Source organism: Aplidium turbinatum, chromosome 18, assembly GCF_918807975.1.
Source record: "Aplidium turbinatum chromosome 18, kaAplTurb1.1, whole genome shotgun sequence".
NCBI classification, from domain to species: Eukaryota; Metazoa; Chordata; class Ascidiacea; order Aplousobranchia; family Polyclinidae; genus Aplidium; species Aplidium turbinatum.
Genome location: NC_137489.1, coordinates 1551658 through 1574508, shown reverse-complemented (window position 1 = coordinate 1574508; position 22851 = coordinate 1551658). Strand labels below are relative to the sequence as shown.

The 22851-nt window shown below is 39.2% G+C and overlaps 1 protein-coding gene across 3 annotated transcripts; it reads left to right on the top strand.

Moving 5' to 3' along the window:
* The first annotated feature begins 515 nt into the window (after positions 1 to 515).
* On the top strand, positions 516 to 10175 carry LOC145787882 (arylamine N-acetyltransferase, pineal gland isozyme NAT-10-like). Of its 3 annotated transcripts, none has more exons than XM_082599721.1 (5): positions 516 to 3161; positions 4097 to 4286; positions 4966 to 5047; positions 5127 to 5220; positions 9827 to 10175. In XM_082599721.1, the coding sequence occupies exons 1-5, from the start codon at positions 2811 to 2813 to the stop codon at positions 9830 to 9832; spliced, it is 723 nt and encodes a 240-aa protein (XP_082455847.1). In that variant the 5' UTR covers positions 516 to 2810; the 3' UTR covers positions 9833 to 10175. The 3 variants fall into 3 exon arrangements, with proteins under 3 accessions (XP_082455847.1, XP_082455846.1, XP_082455848.1); XM_082599720.1 differs by lacking the exon at positions 9827 to 10175 and adding an exon at positions 7355 to 7892; XM_082599722.1 differs by lacking the exon at positions 9827 to 10175 and adding an exon at positions 7296 to 7419.
* Positions 10176 to 22851: the final 12676 nt, after the last annotated feature.

Sequence of the window (22851 nt, the reverse complement as noted above, 5' to 3'; positions counted from 1 at the left end):
GAAGAAAGCAACTACGTAACTAAATAAAAGAAATACTGAAGTTTTTTCATCTTTGTCTGACTTTTTTTTATCATCTTTTGTCACCTACATAACTGCAAGTGAATTTGCACCACAGGGTATGGTACGTGATACATTTGGTAAATGTCAAACAGAATGGACGCATCTACCGCCCATAATCGTTTGTTTGAATTTGGTTGTGGCATTTGATTAATAGCGCTTCCTGAATTTTTGTGTCGAATTGGGATTTGCCTCGTGTGAAATTTTAAATTTCCCAATTTTTTTCATATTTAAACATGAATCAGTCAGAAATTCAGATTTTAAGAACCAGAAATCATCAAGTCCAGCCAGAGCTCTGGCTGTGAATTTAGATTTTATGGAAAATAAAGAAATGCAATGCAGTATAACAACCAAGATTTGATCCATGAAATTTTTAATATTGCACCGCAGTGTTGTTGAGGTGACTAAGATGCCATCGAGTTTGTTTATATTTAAAAATATTTCATTTTTACAGCCATTAGCAGTTAAATGAAAACAAAGCCTGAAAACACCAATTTAGATCTAATTATTTAAAAAATATTACAAACATGGATGATTCTACACCGCCTCCTAGTGGCCAAGCTCCTCCCCCGGAATGGTTAATTAATTTCTTAAAGTGGGTTGGAGAAGACCCATGGGACTTCATTGTGACTTTGTTTTTGATTCTTTCTCCTTTGTTCATCATCAGTGCCTTTCTTGCATATAAACTGTCAAAGATGATTGAAGAAAAAGAGAAAGTAAAGAAAAAAGCAGAAAAACGTCAAAAGAACATTAAAAAATCAAGGCGAGTCAAAGCGGATTAAGTTCCTATTGTATTTTCCTGCGCATGTTGAATATATTTATAAGACAGTTCACTGTTTTGGAAGTATCAATACTGCGAATCTTTTCATCTTAGTTGGGAAAGTTTTTCTTACTGCTCATGTTCAATTTTGTGTTTAAGATCTAATTGATTTTCAATGTATTTGTAATGAATGCATAAAAGTGGGTTTTCTTGGCAATTGAAGAAAATCAAGACAGATGCTATAGTCACCATATGTAGTAATTATAGTTTTTGAGGCTATGGTCATTGTATGTCACTCAGGCATGATGCAAGGTGTATATTTATGTATCTTTTTGCGAAATGTAATGTCTCACGTCCAACATCAACATTTCAACTTGACTTTAATCTAGGAAAAAAAAAAGCAAAACAAAAGTGCTAAAAGTGTATGGTAATGAGAATAATCTTTGAAAATTAGTATTGTTGCTTTGTACAGTCATCGAATAGGCTAGTAAATAACAGTTCACTGAAACAAAATTTAACTGAGTGAACTAGAGCAAAGATTATGTGCAATTTTATTTAACAAATCCGGCTTCATGTTGTTTTTGCTAACAAAAATTCAGAAATACCAACACAATTGAAAAAGTTTAATAATTAAACTTTATTAGCCTACTCACTATTGAAAAAGCATAAAACAGTTTTTATTCTGAAAACATGAATTGAAATATGCAGATATGACAAACAAACCATTTACGTTGCACAGAAGATAACTAGTGAAAGCCAATTAAGCCAGTTTTTCTTTGTTATTGATGTTTTTGCAAAAACAAAATATCACCATGTCTAAGTGACCAGGGTCGTAACCTCAAAAGCTATGTCTACGATATGTGGTAAGAATGCCACTGCGTAACGCCAAACTTCGCTGTTGAGGTCAAATGTGTGAATGATTAGTTTCAACATAAATGCTTTAACATTAACTTAGTGCAAACAATTTCTTATTGCATGAATCGATGAGGTAGTCTTCATGCACAGTTGCACATTTTAATCACTAATGTAGGCTACTGTTGTTTATTTGACCATTTATATGTTTGTTGCAAATTTAAACTTCTAAGAATGAAAAGCAAGTTATTTAAAAAAATATAATGAAATTTTATTTGCATTATGAAATCAAATTGTGTGATATGTATGTGTATCAACATTTTTATGCTGTTAGTTTAAAACATTAATCTTAAATAAAAAATTGTTTTTTTTTAGCTTTTTCCTTCCTTAATGTTACATTGGTTTCCAACATGCCTCATTGATTTTTTTGCTTTTAATTTGAAGAGGTTGATCATATTGCGAGTTAATCTTTCGCATCATTAATTTAACACAACCTGGATTCCTAAAATATATTGTTGAATTGCAAAGTGTTTGTAAGGAATTAATGTGAAAGAACTGTATAATCTGAACCACGACTTATGTCAATAGTTGACATATATAAGTCATTGTATGTGCAGTTTTGAGTTAATCTAGATCAAAAGTTACCGTTTATTTACAATAATAGTTGCCAGACGTATATACATGAAGAACTTGAGTGATTTATAATTACCTGCTATTTGAGACAAGAAGTTATAAGCAATGCCTATTTTTCTATTGAAATATAATGCATAAAATTGTATATATATAACTACTATGGTTGCATTTGAGCATCTTTAAAAATTAGTTATTTTTTACTAAATTAAACAAATAAAACAATTGGCCACTCTGACAACTTTTGGATCAATGTAACCCCGCACTGCTGCACTATATTTATTATCGAAAATTATTTGAAACTCCTGAAAGAAGGATGAATTGCTCATAAGGTACAATATTACAACATGTTTTATGGATGCATCAGTGTAAAGCTTGATATATTCGAGCTATATGAATGCAGCCAGACGTTCACTTGGCTAACTTTATTGAGGTGACAAATGTTGGGTTTGAAATTTATCCTTCGATCAATTGCTTGTCATTAAAGGTTTGCAACTTTGCATAGACCAATATGCTTGAATGTGTTGCACTTGACATTGATAAATATTTTAAAAGGATTGGTTATGTTGGTTCAAAGACTGCTAACTTGGCAACACTAAAGAGCTTGTGCTGGTGCCACGCCACGACAGTGCCAGAAGACACGATGGATTTGTTTGGAGGACCGAACACCAAGCTCTTTGACCTGGATTATATTTACAAGAACGTGGTTATCAACAACCGCGGGGGGTTTTGCTTTGAGCTGAACGGTCTGTTCGCGACCTTGCTGCGCGCGCTCGGATACAAGCTCGAGTTGCTCGAGGGAAGTGCGTTTCAAAGAAGTCGCGACGTCTTCAGCCCAAAATATGACCATCTCGTTCTGAAAGTAAATATTGTTTGTTTTAGTTTTAAAAAAAGTTTCAGATTTTTTCTTGATGTAGCAGATCCTGCGTGACTGTGGCTTGTTGAATCACGAAAATTATGTTGGGTGATGTAGTAAGTTAACCTACTATGTCTTGGGGTGCGTTATCAACAGTGGTAACGATCAATGACGTGTGTGAAAGTCTACAAATTTACCTCCTTTGTTGCGCATACAAACTAGTTGGTGGCTCTTCAATGGAACTCCCTTGAACTCTCCGACCAAAAACCTTTAAACTCAGTTGACTGCCTCTAACTTGACCTGCTCAGAAATACCCAGCCTAAATTTTGATGCAGGCTATATTCAGAGGTAGACAATAGGCATCCGCTGGTTTGAAAGTAATGTTCTACCACTACTATATGCCAAGAAAGCGGCGTTCTCGCTACCAGCCAATGAAAAGTAACGCGCTACTTTTGTCTTGGACCGACACTTGGAAAGCTTTATTCAAGAACCTTGTGAAGTCAAAATGACCTTGAAAACGAATGATGTCACTTTTCAGTAGCACATTTGCTTACAACGCCATTTCAATGTCGTTATGGGAGGCACGTTTTGAGTTGAAATTTTAATCTGACGCATCTTTCAAAAATCTCTTAAAAATTCATTTTATATTTGAAAGCACAAAGGAAACGCAGCGCCCGTCTGCTACATCAGGAAAACAGCAGTGTCTCTACTCCATGTAGCGCCTCTATCGCTACCAAAAAAGCAGCTTGCTATACTGCCTACTTCTGGCTAAGCCCGATAAATAGTTTATCAAAGATATAGTTTTTAATAATTGCTTTTGAGACCTTTTGTATGAATGCAATTGATCTTTGAGCAGTTTGTTTTGGTTGAACAGCGGATTATTATTCCCAGGATTAGATTGGCGGTTTGGAAGATCCACACATGCAGTTACTTAATTACAGGTTTCTATCAGCGGGGAGCCATGGTTGGTGGACGTAGGTTATGGGGCTCCCTCGTTTTTTGAGCCGATGAGATTTGAATTGTTGACGCCTCAGACACAAATGACTGGGACCTACAGGCTGAGAAAATCCAAAGAAGAACAGGAGGAAGTCTTCTACGTCGAAAAACGCAAGAAAACAATTCATAAAATTGGTGCGGGGTTCCGTTTTTTTTTGCTGTGACGTAACAATTGCAGTGGCCGAGGTGCAGTGGCCGAGGGGTTAGCGAGTTAGCGAGTTAGCGGTTAGCGAGTTAGCGAGTGGCCGACGAGCAGTGGCCGAGTGGTTAGCGAGTTGGGCTCGCAGTCGAGAGCCTGCATGTTCGACTCCAGCCACCCGCACTTGTTGTTGTTTCTCTGGGCAAGAAACTTTACGATAATTGCCTCTACCCAGTGATCGATTTCGAGTAATGGGTAGTACCAAATTTAAGTCATAAGTAGAGTAGACAACCGGAAACAGACATTGCCGTCGGCTGCAGCGTGGGTCAGGTGTATGTCGGAAGGCGTACACCGATGCATAGCGCTCAAGTCCGCTTTCCCGCAATGCAGGATAAAGATAAACAAACAAACAAACAAACAAAAATTGATCGCGCGATTGCGGTTGAACTCACTCAAGTTTGGTTGGTTTGGTTTTGAATCTTTATCCTCGGACTGACAAGACCTTGATATGCTATTCCTGGTAGTTTCGCATTCTTGTGGAGGCTTTTGACGCAGGGCCGGTTACCGAGATTGACAGAGTGAAGTTTCCGATTGTTGAAATGTTTTTACTGGGGACTTATTCAATTCATTAGGCGCCGTTAGCGACAACTATTCTGCAAGAGTGTTTTTTCGCAGGTGGTGACTTCACTGTTTCAAAACCGGTCGTAGACAGCAAATATTCGGAAAGCGATGATTGGCGGATTGTATTCAAGTTCAGGTTTGTCATCTGAGCTTGGCGTTTGTGACGTCATAATGCTTGCGAGAGATCGCGATTAAACGTGACATTTTCTCTCCAGCGATATTCCTCGTCAATGGGAAGACTTCCAGGTCGGCTTCAACAATCACGTGACCGATGAGAATGGATTCTCGAGATGCAATTCGTTCCTTGAGGTTGGTCTCGTTTCGTTGTTACAATCAGGCTAGACCAGTGGTTCCCAACCTGGGGTGCGCGGACCCCTTGGGGGTCCGTGAGAAAGCATTTGGGGGTCCGTGGTTATCTTAATGAAGTTTGGAAAAAAAATCGAAAAGCGATCTTTTTACTTTTATTTCTCTCTTTGAATGCAAATGTGTCAATAAAGCTCAAGCCCGCGAGAATAAACTGTACCGGTATGTACAAGTAGAACTCGGTTAATCCGGATTCGGTTAATCTGGATCTTCGCCTAATCCGGATGAAACTGGAAGTACAAATGAGTCAGGTTTGATAGAACCGTCATCGGTTAATCCGGATCTTCGCCTAATCCGGATGGAATCGCTGGTCAAATCGAATCCGGATTAACCGAGTTCTACTGTATTAAAATAAATCTATGCTGCTGCCGACAGTGTGTACATTGACCAACTACATCTACCACAACGCATGTCGATTACAGTCAAATCAGGGTTGGCTCGTCTATAGAAAGCATGCGGTGCAACCAAAGTTTACCTCATAGTGGGGGAACGACACCACTGCTTGCAGTTGGAGACTACGCTGTACTGGTAGGCCAGTAGATAATATAGTGCTTGGTTAGATCTTGTTACAATAAAAACTAAATATCGAAATCGCCTGGACGTTGAAGATGACATGCGTGTTGCATTGCCAAAACTCAACCACAGTTCAGTCGTTTAGTTCAAGAAAGGCAACAACAGCCCTCTCATTAAATTTGCTTACGTTGAAAAAGTTTCGGCATGGCACTTTGGGTCACCTTAATATTCAAATACTGTTGACATTTCTTGAACAATTTATTCATTTTCTTATTTGAGCAACTGTTTAACCTGATATTTGCCACATGAGGCATAGTGGCAATGCAATACGACGCAGTAGTTGAGTAGCATAGTTATTACAATAGCAGTAGCGTAGTCAGGAATTTTGAAAGGGGGGGGGGTGACGACCCAGCGGCGGGGGATCTGGGGGGCCTCCCTCAGAAAATTTTGAAAAATTACTTTAAATTTGGTGCATTCTGAGAGCATTTTCAACAAAAATGTGGGTATGAATATTCCTGTAAAATGGTGCTGTCCGGTGGCATAGCAAAAGGATAAGATCATGTTTTTTTCGGCATTTTTCGAAAATAAAGCTAAGTCTCTATGTTTTCTTGTTGCTAACTCCTGGCTAAGATGTTTGGTATTGGCAAAATTCGCTCTTTTAATGCAGTTTTGTTTAAAATTAGGCAATTTTTTTTAGACTGAAAGCATCATTTTCAAGCATAAAGAGACCGAAAGCACCATTCTCAATATCGTGACGTCACACGCGTGCCAAAGGGGTGAGTTGTAACCCCCAAAACCCCCCCTTGGCTACGCCACTGGTCAATAGTATGTTAGTTGAGTTTCAAGCAAAATTTAGGTAGGGGTCCGCAGAATTAATAATTTTTCCAAAGGGGTCCGTGACAACAAAAAGGTTGGGAACCACTGGGCTAGACCTACTTGGTACAGCAGTGCAGCATTAGTTCACCGGTACATTGAATTATTGTTTTGTTTTTTTTGTCACATCCAGGCTTACGTCTGGTAGCCTAATGGAAGATTTACATTTAGTGGACGGGAAGGCAAGGAAGCCAATCTTCGTGTCCACCTTCAGGCATGCCTTTAAGTGTCTTTCCAAAGGCACAGCCACATGCTCTTGAGTGGTGTCGAACCGGCGACCTTTCGAACGCCGAGCCAAGGCTCTCACTGCTCAGCTATAAACTGTTCATTTTTGTGCAGTTTTTTTATGTAATTGAATAAAGATCACGTTCGTTCTAGTTGTATTTTCTTGCCCTATTTTCTTTGCCCTGTATTTTCTTTCGTTCGTTCGTTCTAGTTCTATTTTCTTGCCCTCATGTAATGAACTCTTTCTTGCCATGAGGAACAATGCAAGACCTGAGGTTGGCTGAACTAAGCTAAAAATCAATGAAAGCCGCTTCCAGATGCTTGAAAATAAACAGGAAAGGTCTTTCAGGTTTCATAACAGATGTATGAAAAGCCAAATTAATTCTGACAACTAAAGCCTTTATTTTCAGAATTAAATCAACATTATCATCCTACATTAATTGAATGGTGTTTGTCGCTGGATATTTAGTTTCAAGCCCACTGGAAAACAAAAAAGCCAATCTTCGGAATGTCTTTCCGAAGATACAGTCGCGCGCTCAGGAGTTGTCGAACCGATGTCTTTACAGCAGTGACGTAGCAAGAAAGGAAATTTTAGAGGGGCAAAAGCAACTCTTGGGAGGGTATTTTAATGTTTGAAATAAAAGGTTTGTTTGAAAATAAAGCTACTGAATGCAGCCAAACATTTATGAAACGTCATTTATGACATAGGCTATAGGCTGCCTACAGTGTCATTAAAACTTTGCAATTGTCTCAAAAACATTTTGTTGGGGGGAGCAACATAACATTGGGAGTGGGGCAATTGATTTCTCAAGCCTCCCTGTGACTACGTCCTTGTTTCAGCAGTCTACACCAGAAGGAAAACCCACCAGGCATTAAACAGCGGATAGCCTCAACTACAAGTCTATTCGGTTACAGTTACACGATCAACGTTGTCATGCTTTAAAAATATCGAAGAAAAACTCTACTGATTCAAGATTTTTCAGAAGGAAATTTTTCTTTTTTTCATTGCCGAGAAATCGAAAAGTATACATGCAAAAGACTAAGAGATTAGAATACAATAAACATGCAATATATGATAATCTATTTTGACGTGTGCGACCAATCGCAGCTATTTCGGGCGGTGATATTATTGCGACACAAACCGCCCCGTTTGTGTATTCCCGGTGGATTACAGCCTTAGATTTGTCGGGGGATTACCTAGGGGAAGCGAAGCCTTTGAATTAAGGAACTGCTACAAAGGATGAAGCGACTTTTATGGAATTTTCACGGATGAGCGAGCACAAGCAATTTTTACGCATGATTAGCTACGACTAATGAAACGTCATGTTCTAACATTCCATTGTGAAGTAACCGCACAGTGACTGATCACCTCGAAAACGTGGCCGAAAGTAAGTTCAGTTCAGTTTGTTTTTATTTCTGACCATCACAACGAAAAACAATACCTATGCCAAACATAGCAGAGGTCTAGAAAAAGGTAGAAGCGACAAAACGCGAACGTTAAAACGTGCATGATGCCAAAGCAGAACAATCACTTAAAGCAACACCTTATTAGTTAATTTTATATTTTAAAGCAGCTGATGTTGAACTAAAACATTCAGCACAGTCGGAGCTGGTTAAACTACGTGCTGTCATGCATAGGTTGCTTAAAATCAATTGACGAATTGGTTTCTCAAAGTTAATTTTTGTCTTCACAATAAAACGCAAGTTAGTAGCGTGATATATTTCGCTGACCAATTCATGTGTGACAACTCAAATAGATGAGAACTCGTGGCAAAAGGTTTAATCAGTGCTCGTCTTCTTTTAACCTTCTCTTTACCATGGGAGCAAGTCATAGGAGATCTGTTCCCTGCTTTGCCTTCTCATAAACTTCTATTTGGTCGCTTCTATCTTTTCCCAGACCCCTGTTATGGTATGACAAGTAATATTTGTCCGCCCCGTTAGCTCAGTGGATACGCGCCAGGCGCAAGATCAAGCGGCGCTGGTTCGACTCTCGGGGTGTGCGCTTGAGCAACGCATTTCAGGATTGCTCTCCATTCAGCGGCATCTAATGAAGGAATAAGTGATATTGTTTTTTTGCTATGATAGTCGGAAATAAAAAAAAACAACACACGAAGATGATGGTGTCATGTCTTATGCAGCGTGGAATGTATCGTTCTGTTACCTTCGTTGCTTGTCCCCGCTTCTGTGTGTTCATTCACCAAGATAAGGAATGTAGGCTTATGGGTGCCACGAGAATGTTATTGATTTCACCAAAAAAATGATGATGAACAAGATAAAGATCGCCAATGTCAGCCATGATAAGGAATAAAATTGTGTTTTTGCAACAATGATTCCTGAAAAAATAATGAACCCAAAATTTAGAAATTAAACTTATGTTTAACCATGGCGGTTTAACAAATATTTCCAAAACTAAACTGCTTTCATCTTCAATGCTATCGAATGAAATTATTAATATAAACTATTCAATGAAAAGTTTTCATTTGCAGTAGAATATTGATAAAAGAAATGACAATGTGAAAACGTTTCATTCAATAGCTCAGAGGATGAAAATAATTTAGTTTTCCAAACCTTCACTGAACAAGAGTTTGGTATCTACATTTTGGACTCTTCATATTTTCATCAGATTGACGTAGCCTACTGTTGAAGGTGACGTCAGGAAACTCGGCACAAAACACAAGAAAAAAGCTGAGAAGATGCGCGATTATTATCAACCTGGTTTCAAACCGTGGCCACGACGCAAACCTTTTTTTTCTGCATTTCAAAACACTTTTCGTTGAGGTCTGCAATGACAAGTCTAAACCTGCCCAGAAGATACTCGATGACTTCAACAAATCAGTTAGGATTGGTGGTGTAATCTGTGTTTGCAAACTATTGATCGACGTGTTTGATTTAGACAAAAACAACAGCTTTTCAATTTGTTTTGTTACTTTATGTGTTGCAGATTTAAAGTGATGAGGGATTCTCACAATTTTTGTTTTGTTTTTGCGTTTGTACCTCTACCCATTTCTTGTTTCCTTGTTCGAGTTCACCTAGTTTTTGTGATGATATAGGTTACCTACTCTTTGTTATGTCACAATGGCGTGTCACAACGCCCGGATAGCTCAGTTGGTTAGCGCGTGACTTCTGGAACGAAGAAGTTTCAAGATCAAGCGGCGCTGGTTCGACTCTCGGGGTGTGCGCTTGAGCAACGCACGTTAAGCATTGCTATCTGTTTAGCTGCACCAAGTGGATAGAATAATTCCTTGGCAACAACACTTCAACAATCGGAAACTTCACTCTGTCAATCTCGGTAACCGGCCCTGCGTCAGTGATTCAAAACCTCTACAAGTATGCGAAACTGCCAGGATTAAGTTCTGCAAGAAGCTTTCCCAGTCCGAGGATAAAGATTCAATCAATCAATCAACTGCCTGCAATACAGCAAATTATTACGTCCGCAAGGAAATAGAACGGAGGACCCTCCCTCCACTTTTATGTGGCAACACTGCTGGCCATAAAAAGCATTTTGAAATAATTGAAACTGTGCTTTCAGTACTTTTTGCTTTCAAATTGGCCCGTCCACAGCAATGTGCAAAACTCGCTTTCGTGATAAAAAAATATATTTGTCTTCTCTTTGGCTTATTCAATTTGATGTTGAAGAAGATACCACGAAAGGATTGACACGAGATTCAAGATTTTGCGACCACTTGCACTTTTGGTAAACGGTAACAATAGACGGTAATAATAACGTTTTGAAACGTTAAGCAATAACTTATAGGCTACTCTACTGCTGATATAAAAAAGTTTTTAAAAGAACTCGTAGTAAAATAGTTAAGGTGTTTATATTAAACATAAATTGACGTTGAAACCGTTGGCCGCTCTAAACACCCCTCCCCTGTCACAATGGTATGGCGCTGACACTGGATCCCGTTCAGCCTATTTTGCATCTTTTTTCTGTGTCGATGTGTTGGGCCTGAAAAAAAGTTTTCAAACAAATGGCAAGCATAGGATGTTGTTTTTTTGAACTTAGGCCTACTGTTGACAATCTGAAAATCACAACTAAGTTACACTTTGCATCTCGCTATGATCTATTGAATAATCAACAAACGATGCCAAGCGAGTGTTATTAAAAGCTTCAGTTTAGTTGAATTTCTTTCATTTCCATCATGAAATCATGAATTTCTATCATGAATTTCCATCATGAAATCATGAATTTCCATCATGAAACCTGTCACGCGTGCATCGGTAAAGCAATGGAACTCCCAAAAAGCCGATTAGAATCGATGCACCATGCTAGGGAGCCTCCCAGCGAAATCGTTCGCCTTCGGCAAGCTCAGCGACGGGTTTCGCCCTCCCGGACAATTTATTGCAGCCCCACTTCTCACAAACACCACCAGCGCCACTGCCAGCGCCCAGCAATGATTGCAATTCGTAATTATTGCAGCAGGAGTTGGTACCTACTACACAGGGATTTGTCATTTGTACACAAAGCTCTATGACCTCTTTTCAATTCCTTTTCGTTTGTGGGTTTCTGTAGCTATTCTGCGTAGGCTACGTGCAAGCGTAACACAAACCAACAACCAAGCAAATCTAGAAGCCCAGATGGTAATGAAGCTCCACAGAACAAGCTGATGGCGCCATCGCGTGTCAGAATATCTGAATTTGGTGAGTTCATTACAATCGCAGTTAACCACACAAACTCATGTTGAAATAGAACTTTGGCTTTACGTTTTATCAGTGGCGTAGCCAAGGGGGGGGGGGGGGGGGGGGTTGGGGGTTACAACTCACCCCTTTGGCACGCGTGTGACGTCACGATATTGAGAATGGTGCTTTCGGTCTCTTTATGCTTGAAAATGATGCTTTCAGTCTAAAAAAATTGCCTAATTTTAAACAAAATTGCATTAAAAGAGCGAGTTTTGCCAATACCAAACATCTCAGCCAGGAATTAAGCAACAAGAAAACATAGAGATTTAGCTTTATTTTCGAAAAATGCCGAAGAAAACATGATCTTATCCTTTTGCTATGCCACCGGACAGCACTATTTTACAACAATATTCATACCCACATTTTTGTTGAAAATGCTCTCAGAATGCACCAAATTCAAAGTAATTTTTCAAAATTTTCTGGGGGAGGCCCCCCAGACCCCCCGCCGATGGGTTGTCAAAACCCCCCCTTTCAAAATTTCCTGGCTGCGCTACTGCGTTTTATAGTATCATTTCAGTTGAGTTTTCATACAATTTGAGACTTATTTACTATTGACAGGGCCAACTTGTTGTTGAAGAAAATATTCTGCATTTCTTGAACCAGTTCAAGACTTGTTCGTTTTCAGCAAACACTGAAAGAGGAAACGATTGAGTGAAGTAAAATGTATGCAGCCTAATTTGGCTGGCTGTTTAACAATCATCACAATTGTTACTTACACAATTGCTATTCTTGATGAATTATCATGTTCTAGATTAAACAATCTCGGCTTACGATCGAGGCCTTCTCATGCCCACGACACCAATTGTGTCTCTCACCTGTTTGGCGTGTTCGCAATCACTAACAATAGTGATAACTCACAATCATTAATTCAAAGACTTACATAACAGCGAAGTATTCTCGGTGGATTGTAGGCTATATTAGGCTACATGTTTTGTGGCACATATTTCTAGCAGTGACGTGGTTAGATAAAATTTTAATTTTGGCGAGCTAAAGTAACTGTTGGGTGATTCAACATAGTATTGGAACGTTGTAATGGTAGGCCTATTCAAACATATTTTTGAGTGGTAAAGATAAAGTTTTGAAGGACATCGCCAATTCAAGCCCCTCCCTATGGCCAGGGCAGGATTAAGGATTTATGGGGCCCTGGGCTGAGCTGAAAGTGGGGGCCCTTATCAAGTGACATTTTTCGTTAAAAATTAATGGTGGAGTGGAGCTACGACACGGGCCCAGTTGCATGTATCTGTGGCACCGAGCCCCAAACAGCGGACCAGTAGCGTAGCCAGAAAAAAATTGTGGGGGGGCCAAATATTTGATGAATTGAAGAGAACAACAAAGTGTTTGATTTTAAGCCACCGCCAGTTGATGTGCAGTGGCGTATCCTGGTGGGTTGAAGCAATAAAAGTGGTAGGGGGGTTAGAGTGTGCCGAAGGCACGCGTATTCTAGGGGGGTCCGGGGGCATGCTCCCCCGGAAAATTTTTGAAAAATTACACTCAAATAATGGATTATAGCGCTTTCTGAAAACAGTTTTAGGATAATATTTGTATGAAATTTATTAGCAGATAAACAGCTATTAACTTATTGAAGATAGCTCTTACACACGAACGGGCAAAAACTGCGGCTAAAATTAGAGAACACTAAAATCTCAGCTACACAAAAACTCAATAACTACACAAAAACCCAACAGAGTAAGCCATTCTGAAATTGCTTCCACAAATTACAATAGTTCAAAGAAACGTAAATCGCGTAAATTTTGCGCGATTTACGATTTGCAAAATTTATTGGTGTCTTTCTGTGTGTCTAAAACAAGTCCTTGGGGGTGTTAACAGCCAGATGTCTTGGAAAACGATATAAATTTCTACAAACTTTATTATATTTTCAACAAAGGGCTCAACTTTGGAATCCAAACTTGGAAAATTTGGGGAGCATGGCCCCTTTCGCCCCCCCCGGCTACGCCTATGCAGCGGATCACCTTCTTGTTTGCCATCGGCTTGCCACCCGGTGCAGTAGGTGGGACCTGTCAGTGTATAACTCCGTTGCGGAAGAATGTGTCAATCTGTGGTGTACGGTATCAACGAACTTTAGAAGACTCGATAGAAGAAGAACTGCATCATAATTATCTAACTGACCATCTTGTATCAGATAATGTCTTCAAAACAGGCAAACCATCTAGGAATTTTCGATGGACTTGCCAACGATGAGTAGACGAGACGAGCCATGAATAAAGGCTTTGCAATAATTCAACAAGCTCAGCGGCAGAACGGCATGTTTCTACAGGACATTCAGGCTACCGATTAAATTAAGTGAATGTGCTGTGTAAGGGACATATTGAGCTACACTACATTTCTCGCACAGAAGAGCTTGAAGACCGTTATACTTGCCACTCATATTGGCTGCATTATCATAACTTTGACCCGCAATCCGTACCATTTTCGGATATGAAAGTATCAAATAAATATGTTTTTTGTTAAAAAAACGAAGAAAAATTGAATAACTGGGATTGGGCAGGGGTGCTGCAGCACCGCAGCACATATGGGTGAGCCGCCCTTGCTTGTTTGAGATACGAATTAAAGCAGTAATCTCCAGCTGTGCAACTAAAAAAATTAGTAGATTTTTTTCTTTGAAGTGGGGGCCCCCAAAAGTGGGGGCCCTGGGCTTCAGCCCAGTCCGCCCCCCCCCCTTAATCCGGCACTGCCTATGGCTACAATCCTGATTGCTAGTGAAGGAACAGACTTTTCATTCAGTCTTATATTGGATTGCATCAGTTTCAAAATCCACCATCGTGAGCTCCGGCTCACAACCAGGGCTGGATTTCAGAAATGCCAGTAGCGCACCCAGAAAAAATTAGGAGGTGGGGGTTAATTCAGAAATGTCGGCCGAGTGATTTGCGACAATAATGACAGTGACAACAGGTCAATGCCCATCACTTTGCTTAATATTTAAAGGGCGGGGAAACCAGGGGCGCCGGAAGCGGGGGGAGCAGGGAGGGGGCGGATGCTCCCCCTGCCCTCAATTTTTCTGCAGATGGAGGGGCAGGGGGGCAATGGTGCCCTTTTAATGTCATGTAAACTACTGCACATTTTGCAATATAACAATTTCTGCTATTCGCTTTTAGCCTAATTGTAATCTTTCATTTTTGCCTCAAAATAATATTTACGGCACAAAATTTTGCGACACAGTAGGCCTACAGGCCTTAAAACTCGTTTTTTGTTTCGGCAGTTATCGTGGCCTACCGGGAGCTCCTTCTCGGCGGCCAAATCTGCGTGCTTGGAGGCCAAAATACAAAATAAAAATAACGATGGCACAAGTAAATAGAATTAGACTTGCAACAAAGCTTAAATGATCACTTAGCGTTGTTGAAGTCTGGGCCTGGGCGACGTCCTACAATAGAATCGTTGCACCACGCAATAACTGCTTTATCGGGATTGTAATCCAGTACTGCGGGACCATCTAACGACACTCGCACGAGTGTCTCAGTGGCTTAGCTAGGGCGAGGCGAGCGGACCGCCCCGGGCGGCACATCTGGGGGCGGCACTTTCAGACTACGATTTTTGATTTTGATTATAATCTGATAAAAAAACGCATTTTATTTTCACATGCTTTTTTTTGAAGGGGCGGAAAAATCTGAATCCGCCCCAGGCGGCACATTCCCTAGCTACGCCACTGGAGTGTCTCCAATGTGGCTGATTTTAAAGGTTCACCACTACCCTAGAATTCTTTTTAGCAACGAAAAACAACGTTCGACATAACTGTGTTGACGATGACGGCAAGGTAGGCTAATAAAATAAGTATTTCAATGATGTGAAGGACATTACTAAAAGAAGCATAATTTTTGCAAAATATGATCAAAAAATATTTTCCCCTGGGATGTCAACTAATCTAGTTCTTCTTTTTAACAACGATTCAATGTCCGACAACATCGAATCGACATAAAAACGACAATATTGCTAGCCGACATAAATTAGCACTTCGGATTAAGACTTTGTTAATATAAACGTCGGAAATTACAAACAAGACTTACAGCGCTGGTGATCGCAGATGGATATATTCCATCAATAGCAAATATTCCCGCACAATGCAACAGTGGAGGTTATGACGCGCTGACCTAATTTTGCGTCACTCTTTGATACTACATGTTTTCGACAGTTAATCCACAATCATTCTATTGCGAAATTAAATAACTGGTTAGATAAGACTGGCGGCCAAACTTGGCCGATTGAGGAGGTAGCACCGGCTGTCATTCAAGCACTACTTAGCGGCCATGGCCGCAGGCTGCTTTAAGGCTTGACAGTAAGTTACATCATTATAACATAGCATGATGCCCTTCTTTGTATACCAGACACTTGTAGGCTATCATTACTCAATACATAGTGAGCTGATAGATTAGCATTATCTCTATATCTTATTTTAAAACTTTAAAAAAAATTGGCCTTTTAGTAAACAAAAGTGCCCTTTTTTCGTAATCTTGCCCCCCCAGTCAAAAATCGTTCCGGCGCCCCTGGGGGAAACCCAAATTAACTTTTTGCGAGTTTTTTGTTTCAGCGTGATGTCATTGTGTACAACATGCGTTTTAGAAAAAAAAATCCAAATATTGTTGCCCTCGTCTCGCTACGGCCGCTTTTGTTTGATCCCCGTTTGCGAAGCCTCGCGCGCATTCAGCCGCGACGCTGTACGCGGTGATGTCACAAGGTACATACAGTATTGTCAAACAAAAGCGGCCGTAGCGAGACGAGGGCAACAAAATTTGGATTTTTTTTTTCTAAAACGAATGTTGTACACAATGACATCACGCTGAAACAAAAAACTCGAAAAGTTAATTTGGGTTTCCCCGCCCTTTAAAGGTAGGCTACTCGCGGCCCTCAACCCACCGGTTGCCGATACATCAGGATTCGTTCTCTCAATCAAATTAGAAGTTGGCCTATAGTCAGTGATGGGCATTATCGGCGATAATTTATCGGCGATAATTATCGGCGATAAATTTTTATCGCTTATCGTTATCGCTTAATTATTTTTCAGTTATCGTTTATCGTTATCGCCAAAGGCAATATTTGATTATCGCCGATAATTAATCGCCGATAAATTTTAAGTGGAAAAGTGGAAAGACCATGAAAATTAATATTTTTACTAGCCACCTAGTTCATGAAACTAAAATTAAAACCAGTTCTTCTTCAGTGCCTGAAGTGTGTGTGCACAGGTCGTTGTCATGGGAGGAGCACGCCCCCTGCAGCGACGGCCCTGACAACACAATAATTTTTAGAGTTGCAAATTGCAATGCAATGAAATGCATGCAACAAGTCTCTTGTTGTTTTGCTGCAATCGGCAATCGTGAGTGAATTTTACAATTGAAATGTAAGCGCACAGGCGGTACAGATTCCTTTGAAGCGAAGCGAAAGAAAGTGGTTTATGAAACTGTCGCAATACGAGGCCGCTTTTGCATCGGAAACATGGTCTTTCGCGCCACCATCACTGAAACAAGTCATTGCAGAATACGATATTGCTTCAAGCATTTGACATACAGACCGACCTCACACTTTTTGCATCTTGTAGTAGTTTTTGCATAACAATAGGCGCATCGAGTTGCGTGGTAAAATTATGCTAAATACAGTATAACCTTTCTCATTTACCTATGCTGCATAGCCGAGTGGTGAGAGCGCTGGAACGGCAATCGAAAGGGCAGGACACTGTCTTTCGCAGGACACTTAAAGGCATGCCTGAAAGTGGACAAGAAGATTGGCTTCCTTGCCTTCCCGTCTACTTAATGTAAATCAGGGGTTCCCAACCTTTTTTAAACCGTGGCCCCCTTTGAAAAGTTTGAAAAATCAATGGCCCCCCTATTTTTTCAACCTTTTGAAAAAATTAAGAAACGTCATTTTAACTAAAAAACTTGTTTATACAGTATACAACCGGTAGTTAAAAGGATATAATGGTATAAATACAACACATAATAAACATGACAGTACATTAATTAGTTATTACATATGCAGTTAATGTGATAGTTATGATGATGATGGAGTGGACTTAGAGATGACAAATTAAAAAATTTATTATTTTTTAAATTTTTCATGGCCCCCTTGAAAAAGGCTCATGGCCCACTAGGAGGCCATGGCCCCCAGGTTGGGAACCCCTGATCTAAATCTTCAACCACCGGGCGTAAGCCTGGATACGACGACGATTTACCTATGCGACATAGCTAACGCTCAATCAAATATCTTTATTCCCACTAATAATACAGTGCCTATATTGTAATTCTTATCTCCACAACTCAGCGTTCTGCCATTGCTTTAATGATGGTGTTCACAAAAAAAACAGAAAAAATTTATCTGAAATTATCAGTAAATTACGATAATTATATGTTATTGTTCTTGAACAAACACGACTAATTTGACAAGCTTGATGGATTTCACAGTATGCACATTTTTACTACCAATAACGCTTAAGATTACTGATAAATTTTCAAGCATTTTGCGTTTTTTGGAATTTTTTCAATTATTGCTGACTTTGCTGTAAACAGCCCGTAGAAAACAAAATCCAAAGTTTGGAATTTTTTATGGTATTTTCATTTGATTTTATTATTTTGCCTACTGCACGTAAGCGGCGTTGTAACTCAATTGATAAAAGCATCCAACTGGTATCTGAAGGTATAATTATAAGCACGGCGGTTACCTCAGTGGTTTGATTTTGGACCAAGAGGTTGAAGATTCGATACCTACTGCCGCTGTTGCGATTCTATTCATGCATAACTTACAAAAAGTTTTGTCCCTTTACAGTATATTATGTTCGATTTTTCGTCATGTTGATGAAAACAGTTCGTGCTGCATGGGATGGGGCAGCGCGAATCAAGAAAAAAAATTATCGTTATCGGACATTATCGGCGATAATTTATCGTTTATCGTTATCGCTTAACTTTTTTTTGATTTATCGTTTATCGTTATCGCTTTAGGCATTTTTCGTTTATCGATTATCGTTATCGCTTAACTGAAAAATGAGTTATCGCGCCCAACACTGCCTATAGTGAACCCCATGCTACTAGCAGTATCCTCATCCTTACGTCCACTCTCGCAAGCTTCTATAGATCTCGACTATTTCGTTATGTATGACAAAATAGAATTAGCTTTCCGTTTGCAAACACAAATAAGTGCGAATACAACAACTAGTACGAAATCAATTTGAAACAAAACAATAATTTTGTAAGCAGTTAATTTGATGTGGAGATTTTTCCTACTTACAAAACATTCAAAATTTGTTAGTATTTTCAATTAGTCCCAGATGGCTTCGTCTCTCTGCTGAAATGTCGTATACAGTTTTACATGTCCGTGATGTGATTCGGCATTGACGTACGGTACATCGGTTATGTCTATCAGACATTTGGAGTGTACTTTTTACACAGATTGAAAATTCTCTGCTGACTCATTTAAAATTTTACGCAAAGGCAAATCCCAATTTGACACCAAAATTCAGGAAGCACTGTTAATCAAACGCTACAACCCAAATATAAACAAACAATTACTTGCTGGAGGCACGTACATTCTTCTCAACATTTACTTGATGTAGGCCAGTGTTTCTCAAAGTTTTTAAGTCCATCGTCCCCTTTTCGTTATTGAAATAAAATTGCGCCCCCTCAATTCTTTCAGGTAAAATAAACATTGATAACAGAGTGATAGACAAATTTAGTTTTAGGAATTTAATCAACGAAATTGACATTAACATGATAATGTTCAATGCAGTGGCGTAGCTAGGGGGGGCGGACTGCCCCGGGCGGCACGTCTGGGGGCGGCATTTTCAGACTACGATTTTTGATTTTGATTATAATCTGATAAAAAAAACGCATTTCATTTTCACATGCTTTTTCTTGAAGGGGCGGCAAAATCTGAATCCTCCCCGGGCGGCACATTCCCTAGCTACGCCACTGTTTCAATGGGATGGATGAGTTTAGCGACTTTTACAAAGTTTTGAAATGTTTGGCGACATCTTCGTAAGATAGAGTCGAAGATCATCCCGTTTATGAACTAGCAAGAGACTTCTTTGCTTTGAAAGCATCAATGTCACAGCCGAAAACCCCTTTTCAACCAGATATGAAGTAGGAAACGACAAAATCCACACTCTAGCTTCTTTCCAGAGAAGCTCATAGGCTATTTGCCAGCAACCTGGCACCAAAACAAATCGCATCAATCATTTCTGAATTTCACTTTTGATTCGTCATCTGCTTGCATAGCCTATCAATGAACTATTCTTAAAGTTCTACTTCTATGTCTGTGGGTTCGGTAGAAAATGTTTGTACCACCCAGTCATGTAGGTCCACGAGATCTACAACGTGAAGTTTCATGTCTTTATGAAGCATGTTCCAATGTGCGTAGTATTTTTGCCGAACTTGTTCTTCTGTAATAACATTCTCGCTCAAAGTGGGAAACTGAGGAAACATTTCGACCCAAATTTTGTTTGAATAAAGATACATTTGCGATGAATGAGGTAGGCCTAATCACGCTTTTGCACTTGATGAGAGTTAGCATTTCTCCCTGAAGCTTTTTGTTTACTTCGTTGATGGCATTGAAAATGTCTGCCAAATATGCGATGTCATTCTTTAAGGGTATCACATCTTCAGCTAATGTAGCGTCAGTGCTTGATAGGAATTTGATAACTGAAAACTGAAACAAAAAGGGCATGAAAGCGGCTCAAACAAGCACCTTTTGAAAGCCATCTTACCGCGGTATGCAATAAAAGACGTTTAAATTGTTCATCATTTTGGCAACAAAGTGAATGAAATAATCTGACGTTGAGAGCATGCGCATTTATCTTGTTGACGCATTTTATCACAATATTCAGTAATTCATGCAGTTCAGGACTGAGATTACGGGCAACCAAATCAACCAAATGCTGACGGTGAATTACACAATGTATTGCAATAAGTCCAAGAATTTATCTTTTCTTCAGTGCAATGAACCCTCGATGCTTTCCAACCATTGCCGGAGCACCAGCAGTTGCGCATTGTAGAATATTCTTCAGTGGAATCCCTTTCTCTTCGTAGGCTAGAAGTTTTTCACTGCATTAAAGATGTTTGATGCCCGAATATCTGTAGGAAGACTGAGCACAAAAATCATTTCTTCTTGTTCTGATATTATGAACAAAACGCAAAATATCCAAGCAGCAGCGATACATTGTCAATCAATAGGGTGGATTCATCTATTTGCCGTGTATGGCTTACGCGTTGGACTGTTATTAGCGCTTTGGACTGTTATTGGTGGTTTGATAAATTCGCCCCCTTTGAGTGTTTTCGCCCGCCGATCGCCCTCTTTGATTTTTTCGCCCCCCACGCGCTTGAAATCGCCCCTAGGGGGGAGATTTCGCCCACTTTGAGAAACGCTGATGTAGGCTATAATGTTCTCCGGGGTGCAATTTTTTTTTTGTAATTATTATGTAGTTGCCTTTTCCTAATATAAATTTACTTTCAAGAAGTTTTAATTTATTGCATTTTTTAATTGTTTTCAGATTCCTGATGAGGGCTTAATTAAGTCAAGCCGAAAACGTTCGACTGTTTAAACTATTGTAAATATGCAAAATGTATTGTTATAATGCTCAGCACTGTTGTATGGTTATGTCTTATTCAAATCTAACCTGCAAGCAAAAGGTATAAATGGGGAACATACAGAAACTTCATTTTATGTGGCGGGTTTGAGGGGGTGGCTTGAGCCCTCTTAGTCCCATGCTGGATGCTCTACAAAAAACTGCTGTCTTGAAAATTTTCTATACTTTGCTTTCTTTACCAATTTGCGTGGATGGGGAGATCTAACATATCTATAAAGCAAAAAAGGCGGCCGATTTCACTAATATTAAGGCTTGCCTTAATCCAGGCTTCTTTGAATTGCGTTGTATTTTCGAGTTTTTCACTGATTCCCTTCATCTTGATATCAAAATGACCACAAAAAAATTTTCTACTAAATTTTATTCAAAATGAGATGTCGCCAGGGCTAATTTTTTTGTTGAGTTCAATTGTTACATTTAGACCTGGAAAACAAACAACTGACTGCTGATTCTAAAAAGCGCGGGGAAGAAAGAACAAATTATAACTTGCAACACTGCTTCAATTTCAGACTTCAAGCAAGCAGTGTTTCCATGCAAGAAAAATTAAATTTGTAGTTTCGGGAGAGAGTTTGCTTTTTCGTACCAAAGACATACCATTGAGACCATACACAACAATACTACAGGGTTGAGTATTATATCAATATATTTTACATATTTACAAATAGTTTTAACAGTCGAACGTTTTTGGCTTAACTTAAGCCCTCATCAGGAATCTGAAACTATTTATAAAAATGCAATAAATTTCAACTTCTTGAAAGTACGATAATGTTAATAGCTAACTGACAATAAGCATCGAGAAATATACAGCAATTGATAAGCAACAGTCTAGAAAACAGACAGATGAAAAAAGTACATGAAGAAGAAAGCAACTACGTAACTAAATAAAAGAAATACTGAAGTTTTTTCATCTTTGTCTGACTTTTTTTTATCATCTTTTGTCACCTACATAACTGCAAGTGAATTTGCACCACAGGGTATGGTACGTGATACATTTGGTAAATGTCAAACAGAATGGACGCATCTACCGCCCATAATCGTTTGTTTGAATTTGGTTGTGGCATTTGATTAATAGCGCTTCCTGAATTTTTGTGTCGAATTGGGATTTGCCTCGTGTGAAATTTTAAATTTCCCAATTTTTTTCATATTTAAACATGAATCAGTCAGAAATTCAGATTTTAAGAACCAGAAATCATCAAGTCCAGCCAGAGCTCTGGCTGTGAATTTAGATTTTATGGAAAATAAAGAAATGCAATGCAGTATAACAACCAAGATTTGATCCATGAAATTTTTAATATTGCACCGCAGTGTTGTTGAGGTGACTAAGATGCCATCGAGTTTGTTTATATTTAAAAATATTTCATTTTTACAGCCATTAGCAGTTAAATGAAAACAAAGCCTGAAAACACCAATTTAGATCTAATTATTTAAAAAATATTACAAACATGGATGATTCTACACCGCCTCCTAGTGGCCAAGCTCCTCCCCCGGAATGGTTAATTAATTTCTTAAAGTGGGTTGGAGAAGACCCATGGGACTTCATTGTGACTTTGTTTTTGATTCTTTCTCCTTTGTTCATCATCAGTGCCTTTCTTGCATATAAACTGTCAAAGATGATTGAAGAAAAAGAGAAAGTAAAGAAAAAAGCAGAAAAACGTCAAAAGAACATTAAAAAATCAAGGCGAGTCAAAGCGGATTAAGTTCCTATTGTATTT

Excerpts from the sequence above, each read along its gene's own strand:
- LOC145787882 (XM_082599720.1), top strand. The coding sequence starts at position 2,811 with ATGCTTGAATGTGTTGCACTTGACATTGATAAATATTTTAAAAGGATT. Across the intron at positions 3,162-4,096 it reads ATGACCATCTCGTTCTGAAA|GTTTCTATCAGCGGGGAGCC; the intron begins GTAAATATTGTT and ends ACTTAATTACAG. Across the intron at positions 4,287-4,965 it reads GAAAACAATTCATAAAATTG|GTGGTGACTTCACTGTTTCA; the intron begins GTGCGGGGTTCC and ends GTTTTTTCGCAG.